The sequence below is a fragment of the Embiotoca jacksoni genome, unplaced genomic scaffold (genome assembly GCF_022577435.1).
Source record: "Embiotoca jacksoni isolate LCO1_2020_lvr unplaced genomic scaffold, fEmbJac1.0.p SCAF_18, whole genome shotgun sequence".
NCBI lineage: Eukaryota > Metazoa > Chordata > Actinopteri > Embiotocidae > Embiotoca > Embiotoca jacksoni.
This window is the reverse complement of record NW_027185318.1, coordinates 12,501,392-12,511,670: the sequence shown is the minus strand read 5'-3', so window position 1 is coordinate 12,511,670 and position 10,279 is coordinate 12,501,392. Positions and strand designations below refer to the sequence as shown.

The following is a 10,279-nucleotide window of genomic DNA, read 5'->3' as shown; positions in this document are numbered from 1 at the left end:
CAGACTGACAGATCTGTATACCTGTGTCTCCATTTAACTATTTAAGGTGGAATGGCATCCTGACTGGCTTTTATTTGGTAGACTTCACAGATCTTTGTTTTGTTTTTTTCGGTAATTATCTGCTCCAGACAACACGTGAAGATGTTGCTGAGGGGGAACGTGCTATATTTATTTCAGATGTGGAGTTAAAATCTTCACTGTAGCAGCAACAATACAAGTGATATCCGTATAGAATCACCTGGCGTTTACAGTACGATTACTCGTGGTGTATTTGTGGCCATTGCAACACGTGTGTCACTGAATCAATAATAAACAGCAGTGCCAGTAACAAGCTGTAGTACTGCAGTTTCAGATGCAGAAGCAGCTGCAGTTCTGTTGGTGGTACTACAGCAGTGGGTAGTCGTGCAGTTATTGTTGTAGTTGTCGTGGCATGAATTTAAAAAAAAAAAATTCTAACGAGGCTGTAAATAATATCTGACATTTTCCTGACAGTCAGCACCGACATAAATGTCTGCAAACATGTTTCGAGTCTTATCTGTGTAGTGTTTGTATTTATTTGTGGCGTGTGTGTGACAGCTGCAGTAACAGCAGCAGAGGTGGTGAAAGTGGTACCGCAGTGTTGGTGGTAAAGCCAGTAATATCAGATAATACTATAAAATATTTAGCTGATAGTGTATGAGCAGAGGTAGATGGATATTTGAGTGTATTATATATTCCAATAATTCCCAACGTTAACATCATCAGGATGTACAATTGCTTTCACAGTTTGCTTTTTAATATAGAGTCAAATGAAAGTCTATTGACTGTGAATAAAATAGAAATCAGCCTGTCAAACACCCACCACGTCTTGGTTTTTAAAATGAACATAAAGTGGCCTCAGGTTGAAAAAAACAACAACTTATATTCCTCAGAATATAAGCATTTAGTGACCTGAGTGTATAACCCTCCGTAACACGAGATGGGGAAGTTGTTGTGCCTAAAACGGCACAACTAAAACGATGCAGCAATATTTGTGATATCAGGCGTGAAGATGACGCTGCAATATGTTTTTCCAAAAGAAAAACTCAACTACAACCTGTTGATAAAGCGTTCGAATAATAAAAAAAAATGAGTCACATAATATGTCATGCTGTTCTAAATATGAATAATGGTAAAATGTTCAGGGAATCGTTTTTAGTCCTCAGGCGGCCTCCGGATCTCCAACGTCTCACTTTCACGGAGTCTGTTTCTGCCTCCAGTTCAGTTTGTGTTGTTGTCAAATTCTCCTCTGCTGGGAGGAAAGTAAGTAACTACAGAAACCTTCCTGGAAGCGGCAGACTGACATGACACCGTGTTTACGCCTCCCCGGCGCACACTTTACGCACATTTTACGCACGGGGAAGCGGTTTGGGAGAAACTGTTCGTAGCCTTTCTGCGCCGTGCACTCTGCTGCGATCTTGACACACAAATCACTTCCTCGTGTCCTGACCGTGCCCTCCAGATCCCCTCTCCTCTGTTTATTTTTCCTCCGAGTCGGGATGTAAACAGTTTTGGAGACGTCGATGGGGAAAATATTTGAATCAGAGGAGTGTAAATATGAGGAGCGGCGGGAATTTGGGTTTACGCATACATGGTGTGTGTTTTTCAGCTACGGTTCTTTGGTTTAGGTGGGGGGAGAAAATGAGAGAGGGGAGGGATGAGGGGAAGGCAGAGCAGTATTGAGAAGGGTGAGTGTGTTTTCTCCACTGCAAAAAGTGTCCACGTTGAAAGAGGCATTAGGGCGTGTAAGACGCTCTAAAAGTCAGATTTCCCTTTAAAAAAATATCATAAAAATACACAATATGCTTCGAAAATTATTGACTTTTAAAATACAGTTTAAGTTATTATTCAAATCCCGTGTTCATTTTTCCAAATGAACCTTAAATGAGAGCTGAGGCCACTAATTTCGAAATTAAGGGACGAAAATGAAACAAAACTCCAGAACAAACGATTCTCTTCACAAACTATAAAAACTGGATCTTTGCTGTCATGTTTTTAGCTATATTTTAATAAAAATAAAAATGTCTACGACTCGAGAATCCGTGTAAAAACACGTGGAGGTGGGCATTTTTTGTAGCGTGCACGGCATTGGTGGATGTGTGTGTTTCCCTGTGCGTCATGATTGGCTGAAAGCGCAGAGGACGCCTTAATATTTAATACTAATGTTCCCCTGGTTGGTTGAGGACTGGAAAGGTCCAACCAATGTTTTTTACTTGCTTTAGTGGCTGTGGCTCCCTAATTAATTGCAGCTATCTGTCTCCTATCGATGTGTGTGTACATGTGTGTTGTGTGTGTGTGTTTCCTTTTTTCTCCCCAAACCGAACATGAAATAGTTTGTTGGGCTATACTTTCTTTCTTCCTATCTATCCCCCCTTCCATCCTTCCCATCCTGGTTCGCAGGCAGAGACCGGACAGATTGAAACCCAGCTGTGTTCGTCGCTTTTGGTCGTTGCTATTTTCCCCCCTCATTGCCCGGTGATGTTGGATATGGGAGAGCGCAAAGAGGTGAAAATGATTCCTAAATCGTCGTTCAGTATAAACAGTTTGGTGCCCGAGGCTGTGCAAAGCGACAACAACAACCACCAGAACCAGCATCACCACCAGAACCACCACCACCAGAACCACCACCACCGGCCCGGCGGTGCGGAGGAAGCCGAGCAGAAAGCCCCTCTGCCGGCTGCACAGTCGGACGGCAAAGCCGACCCTAAAAGTGACTCGTCGAGCCAGGATAGCTGCCCGGACGAGAAGGAGAAGCAGGAGGAGAAAAAAGACGGAAAAGACGGGGACGGCGGCGCCGGAGGGAAGGACGGAGAAAAGAAAAGCGGCAAGTACGAAAAACCCCCTTTTAGTTATAACGCATTGATAATGATGGCCATCAGGCAGAGTCCGGAGAAGCGGCTCACGCTCAACGGCATTTATGAATTTATCATGAAAAACTTCCCGTACTACCGGGAAAACAAGCAGGGCTGGCAGAACTCCATCCGGCACAACCTCAGCCTGAACAAATGCTTCGTCAAGGTGCCGCGGCACTATGACGACCCGGGCAAGGGGAACTACTGGATGTTGGACCCCAGCAGCGACGACGTCTTCATCGGCGGCACCACCGGGAAACTTCGGCGGCGGTCCACCACGTCACGGGCCAAGCTGGCCTTCAAGCGTGGTGCCCGGCTGACTTCTGGGCTGACCTTCATGGACAGGGCCGGCTCCTTGTACTGGCCCATGTCCCCATTCCTCTCCCTGCACCACCCGAGGGCCAGCAGCGCACTGGGCTACAACGGGACCTCCTCGGGATACCCGGGTCATCCCATGTCCTACAGCACCATGCTCACCCAGAACATGAGTAACAACCACTCGTCGTTCCCGTCCTCCAACGGCCTCAGCATGGACCGGCTGGTCGGCGGGGATCTCCCCTATGCGACGCATCACCTGACGGCGGCGGCCCTGGCGGCCTCGGCGGTGCCCTGCGGCCTCTCCGTGCCTTGTTCCGGGGCCACTTACTCCCTCAACCCGTGCTCAGTGAACCTGCTTGCCGGACAGACGAGTTACTTTTTCCCCCACGTCCCACACCCGTCCATGACCACGCAGACCGGCAGCAGCGTCGCCTCCTTGCAGGCTGCCCGGGCTTCGGCCTCCAATTCCCCGCAGGCGCCTTCCTCCACCTCGCTGCCCTGTGACTCTCTAAGGCCGGCTCTGTCCGGCTCTCTGCCGGCCTTCTCCTCGGGACTTTCCGGGGGGTTGTCTGACTATTTTACGCATCAGAACCAGGGGTCGACCTCCAACCCGCTTATACACTAACACCCCCGAACCCTCACCCCCTGCCTCACCTCTCCACCTTACCTCACCTTTTCATCCATCCATCCTCTCATTCCACCCCTGAAGGAGTGAAAATGACTGGAACTGTAAGTCGAACATTTTACACTGAACATTTACATTGTAAAAAATGGCAAAATATTATAAACTACCTACTATAGAAAAAGAGGAAACTGCAAAACAAAAAAGAGCAGCACTGAGAAACTCACAGAAAGCAGCCCTGAAGTTTCCAGGTATTTTTTAATATTATTATTTCTTCTTCTTCTTCTGCTCCATCTTCTCCTGCAGTTTTAATTTCTGTGTACATAATGTCTGTTACTATAAGTGTCCGGAGTTTGTCTCTATATAGTACTGTCAGTCAGCGACGTGCAATGTGATCTGAGATAAAAAGAAAAAAAAAGAGCGAGAATGATGAGAGCTGTAGGCTGTTTTTTTTCTTCTGTTGTTGTTGGGGGAGGCATTACTTTTATAGAATGTGTATTTAAAATAGTTTTGTCTAATTTTTGAGATTTAAAAAAAGGTAAAAATAATAATAATAATATCTCTAATAGCCGGTTTTGCCCGCATGTTTGCAGTATTATCAGGTATCATGTGGGTTAGAAAAGAAGCGGCGGAGAGCGATTTTATTTTACAACATTTAAACACTAATTTTTTATTATTATTTTCTATACAGTGAAACGTGTCTTTTTTTCTTTTCTTTTTTTTAAAGCAGAAAGCAAAGCGACTCTGGCTCTAGCAGTTAAAGTCCCGATGTTGTTTTTCCATTCCTTCATTTCCCAGTTTAAAAACTGTTCATGTACTTTTTTATAGACCAAAGAATCGGTTTTTAGGAAATTTAGAGTCAGTATTCAGCTGCGTAGCATGACAGGCCTGATGAAGCAGGAGTTGAGTGACTGAATGAATGAATGAGTGAATGAAGGACTGAATGATGCCTCCTTCATGCAGAAAATGTCCATTTAACGAGATTTTTATTGCTGTTAATCAGTTTATTTTCTTAAAAATACGGAAATGTGAATGGAGTTTGGTGGCGCCGAATTTAAAAAAAATTCGGCGAGTGTTTGTTGGTGCAGCTGGAGTTTTTTTTTTTTTTTTTTTTTGCCTTAATTCGCTTGGTTTGTCAAACTTTGTGAATTCAACTCCTCATTTCATGTGAAAATTCGGATTTGAAGGCTGAATTTTGAGCGTAAATGTCTCGTTTTGTGGATATTTTCCGCAATGCAGCCCGTGATGTGCTTTCTTTGACTGTAAATGTGATCGCCGTAAAAAAAAAAAAACCGGACGTTCACGCTTCTTCTTCTAATTTTATTCTTTTGTATAATTAGTAAAAGAAACAGAAAAATGTCTATTTGTAATTTGAATTTGGGTATTTGCTTTTCTTTTATTTAGAAAAGGAGGAACAATGTAAAAACCCGTTTGTTTGACAGAAGAAAAAATGCCTCATTATCTAATACTACTTGGAATGATTGTCCTTTAATTGTCGTCTCTAAAACAATTTTTCATGGTTGTGATACTATTGTGGTCTTATTCTTATTCCCGTGTTTGTCGCTTACAAAAGTTAAAAAAAGAGAAAAAAAATGTTTTAATCATAAAAAATAAAAGAATAGGTTACATTCATAACTAAAGCAAATCCTTTTGTCTTTCTTCACTTCTGCCGTCCGTGTTGTCTCTGATTTTATCAACAAAAACAATTAATTCAGGCTTCATCTTAAAATTCTACAATTAAATTTTAAATTTAAATTTTCCCGTTATTCTGGATTTTTGCTTAAATGTAGGGTTTTGTTGATGCGATTCTTTACTATGTTACGTTGTTATGGTTTTAATGGAGCGCAAACATCACCAGAGGTTTATTTGAGGGCCGTCATTTGAATTCCCACATCAGTAATCCACCTCGTCCACATGAGTGTCGTGTGTTTATGTGCCTGGGAGTTTTGGTTGTTTTTGTTTACGCACACAGTGAAAAATGCACCGCAGCGCCAGCGCGTATAGCTTTTTACGCATGAAGATTTACGCGCGTCTGGGTGGAAAAACTGTGTCAAATGATGCAACCAAGAGGTCGCGTTCAGGCTGCTGAAGCGTTTGAACAGTGAAATCTGAGGCGGTGCAGGCTGCGGCCTCTTGGTTTATGTGCAGAAATCCTCCCCAAATGTCATGTTTGCACTGTTTTAACATCATGTGTTCATTTCAACGCTGCTCATAGCTCAAACCTTAAACTACGCTGCAACCAGGTCCAATTTAGTCCTTTAGACTTGCAGATTTATTGCATAGAAATCAGTCCACATCTAAGCTTTTTGTCATGTTTGAGTGTGTGAATAATTCTTTAGGTACAGCTACTTTCATTTTTCCACCCTACCTTGTTTGTTTTGTTTATTTATGCCTCAAACTTGAAGCTTTTTGGACATTTTTACTTTTTTCTTACTTGAACAAAGTCAGATTTTCAGATTGATTTTGAGCGTTGATATCGCTGCTTTGGCTCCGAGTTGCCTTTTCTTCAACCTGTCGCTTTATCTGTGGTAACATATATTTAGTTGGTGCTGGGATCAGATTTTTCCGGTGCAGCTGGTTTGTTTTTGCCTCATTCTGTCTCCACTGGTTTGCTTTTAAACATTAAACATTCAACTGGTTTGGAAATAATCAGAAACCTTCCCTGACTTTTGTATTTTCCATTTTTCTGGTTCCTGTTGCACCTTCATGTGGTATTATCTGTGGAAGAGACTTTATTTCTCTTTTTTTTAGAAGCTGCTGTGATACTGATTGAAATATTTTGGTGCATCTGGTGGATTTTGTACTTCTTAAAGCTCAAACCTGAAGTTTCCTCCTCCCTAATTTGCATATTTTGTGCATTTTCTTGAACAGAAGCCAAATGTGTTTTTTCTCCAGTCTGGCTTATTTGCAGTTTGAGAAGACATTGTGTCTTCATTTCTTTCTTTTTATTTCTGATGCTGCTGTAATCCTGATTTGAGTGTTTTAGACGTAGGTGGTTGGTATACCGCCTTCTCTGGTGTTATTTTACAGCTGAGAACCAAACAGGGCTGAAAACGACAGAAATTTAGACCTTAAACGTGAATATTTTCGATCCTGTCAGTTGTTTTCAGTCTGTGGTGTCTGTTCAGCATTCAAATGCTTCTGGGATTTGAATGGTTTATTTTTTGGGTGCAGCTTGTTTGGTTTGATTTTTATTATTTTCTTAACATTAATTTTTTTTTAGATTTTTTTTTTTTTTTTGCAGAATTTAATGTTTTTCTGGATTTTAGCTTAAATTTCAGACTTTTGTTATTGGGCTTCTTCTCTATTCAGCTTCCCATTTTGGATTTCAACACTTTTGTGGTTTTATGGAGAACAAACATTCATTTAACTGCAGCAGAGATGCATTTGTAGGCTGTGAATTTAATTCCAACAACAGATGAGCCTCTTTGTCATACCTGCGGACCTTTTTCTGTCTTCGTGTCTTGCTGCTGGGTTCTGCATTTGACCGTTTCTTGGTTGCAGCTTTCGTGTGTTAGTTTGTGATTTGTGTTTACGCATTAAAATACCTGCAGATTTGCCTTTTTTCCCCAGAAAGTTTTTAAGGTTTAATTTCAGCGCATGTTTTGTCCTTTCTGGTGTTTTAGACTTCAAGCTGCTGTAATCCACGTGTGATTCCTTCCTTGTGCAGCTGTTGTAATCTCAGATTGAAAATTTAAGTGTACTTTTAATCCTGCGTCTTTTTTGAAGGTTTAAACGTGGTGTTTCTGTTTGCATCCTCCTCCTGTGTGTCGTTTCTGTAGCCTGTGAGGACTCTCGGTGTGTTTTCAGACGTCACTGTGATGGTTGTCGTTGCAGATGATGTGATTTTGATCTGCGGCCTGCAGGGTTTTTGATTTATCAAGACTCGCTCTATCCTCACTTGTCTGCTCTGATCACCAACTCATATTTTTTTTCCTGCAGGTTGTGGCGAAAAGCTGTAAACTGAGCCGCTTCCCTGTCTGTGTGACTGCAGGCTGCGCGTCCTCCCAGCTCCTCTCCGCGTTTTTGCGTAAATGCAGCATTTTCAGGTGTTTAAATTCTCCAGAATTCACGTTCAGACGAACTGAAGCCTCCTGCTTGTTTATTTGTTGCTAAATCCAAATTCTGTTCCCTGCGAGAAGAAAAAAAAACGAGTTTTTATATTTTTTTTCAGGCTGTTTTTGGACAAAGTGAAATACATTTTACGTGCAGGAACCCCCGCTGGGTTTCAGACTTCTCCCACCCGCCCCCCACCTGAGTGCGTCCCTGCTTATCTTTTTGGTAAATGTGAACACATCTTCAGCCTAAAATATCACCACACTCCGCTCCATCACAGGCATTATTTTAAAACTGCACTTTTGTCTCAGAAAAAAACGCAGAAAATGTGAGTCTTTGTTTTAACATTTGAACTGTGTCTCAGTCTGCTTGTACTGTTGTTGGTGCTGGATGTTGTTTTCCGTCTCCTCTCGTTCTTTCTTGGAAATTGAATTCATAATTCATAGGCAGGTGCACGTTTTCTGTCCGTGACGACGTTGAAATGGCGGAAACAGGCTGCGAGGTAGAAACCGATCGAGTTTAGTGTTATTTATTTATTCAATCTGAAATTCTGCCTTCCATTTGGTCAAATAAAAATATTCAGCAGTAACTGAGACTAATTTAAATATCTAAATCATAATAAATCTCTCATTTGAAGTAGCCTTCTTTGGCTGCAGCACCACATGAGTGATTCAGTTTCTTACCTTGGGGGTTGTTGGTCCTGATTTCTGTCTGCAGGCTGCAGGTCAAAGGTCAAACCCTCCTGTTTCTGCAAACGAACACACATTCTCTTTTTCTTCTTCTTCTTCTTTAAAAAAAAAAAAAAAAAGCCTCATGTTTTTTAAATTCACTTCATTCCACCATGTATTCCCCCCCAAATACTAAATAACAGCTTATCTTCAGCTAAAAACAACACTGCATGTTTGGTCTGCAGAAATTGAGTTCTTCTATTTTTACTAAATATCTTGAAGCCCACTTGAAGCTGGGGGTCAAAGGTCAAACTTCCTGTCTGTGTGCAGTTTGCACGCGAAGCAAGTGCAACCCCAGTTTGGAGGCTGCTTGTGTTGAATGTGCAGTCAGAGGAGGAGACACTGAAGTCCAACAAGACGATAATGATGTGATGGGGATGATAATGATGTGATGGGGATGTTTGTGTCGTTGTGTTTCTATTTTTGTTTGTGAATCGGTCAGATGGTTCAGGGTCTCCTTCGTTCATACAGAGGAACGTTTGAAAGAAGCTGAGTTTAGTTTCACTGAAGCTGAGAATCCTTTTTATCCACCTATATCATCCCTTTGTTGTGTTTTGTTGCAGCGTTGGTGCTGAAACATCAGATTTGTATCTCAGATCAATAATCGCAGTTCTGCTCGAGTCGGTTTCATCCAGTAGAAGCTCTTCAAGTGGCTCCTGGTTACCGTCAATATTATCATCATTATTATTAATATCAGGGGTCCAAGCACCATCATGTGTTGTGAGCTGCTCTGTTTCCCATGATGCTCTGTGGCCTGGTTTAGTGGAAACTTGTTGCACGTTCAGGTTGAATGTTTTGGTGAGCTGCAGCTGGAGATCCAGACACATTGCTGAGGTGGATTTTTGTTTTCAAATGCTTTTTCTTCACGTTTGAGAAGAAAATGCACAGAAATCAGAGAGCAGGATCCGGTCTCTGTTTTCAGAGGAGATATTCAGCTGATTTCAAGCATCTCCTACACCACAAAATGCACAATACAGTGCTTTACATGCTGTTTTATAGGTACAAAAACATATGACTCATAACATGCAAGATGTTTTTCAGCTCTGGCCAGAAGAAAACACTTAAAAAGAAATAAAAAATATTAGAATTTTTGGCACCAAATTTGATTACAAATTTTTTTTTTTTGTCACACGATGCTCCAAATCCAGTTTCATAGTTTCTTGTAATCAGAAAACTTTGATATTTTGAATTTTTGGGCACATTGTACTCAATGCTCCATACACTGTTTCACAGACACAAAACTGATGATGATTTGGAAAATTATACAGTTTTTTTTAGCCCTGACAAGGTGAACACACCTGAAGGAAACATTAGAAATCTGGGCACTAAATTGTATTTTTTTTTAAACATATTTTTATTGGAGGATTCTCCTTTAAAATTTATTTAAAACTAAACCAAGGCTCTTCTGGAGGATTTTCTTTGGCATCAAAAAGGAACATTTACAAGCTGACTGAAATAAATAACATCAGGCCTAAAATAAATCAGGATGTCCTTTTTCCTTTCTAATTTTTGTGTTGAGGGTTGTTTTAAATCCACTTTCACTCTTACAGAAGAAATCTGAACTTTTGGCACCAAATTAGAAGATTTCAAAAACAATGGTGACTCCCATCTCACATATTTTGGTCTTCAAAACCCAAATGAATGTTTCATTTGAGACGCCTCTTGTCCTGCAGCTCTTAAACTCC

At 41.4% G+C, this 10,279-nt stretch overlaps 1 protein-coding gene across 1 annotated transcript; it reads left to right on the top strand.

Annotated features, from left to right (window-relative positions):
- The first annotated feature begins 2,219 nt into the window (after positions 1–2,219).
- foxg1a (forkhead box G1a) lies at positions 2,220–5,466 on the top strand. The gene has a single exon (XM_069152831.1). The coding sequence runs from the start codon at positions 2,497–2,499 to the stop codon at positions 3,811–3,813; it is 1,317 nt and encodes a 438-aa protein (XP_069008932.1). The 5' UTR covers positions 2,220–2,496; the 3' UTR covers positions 3,814–5,466.
- The last annotated feature ends 4,813 nt before the right edge of the window (positions 5,467–10,279 follow it).

Coding starts and splice junctions, on each gene's coding strand:
- foxg1a (XM_069152831.1), top strand. CDS start 2,497: ATGTTGGATATGGGAGAGCGCAAAGAGGTGAAAATGATTCCTAAATCG.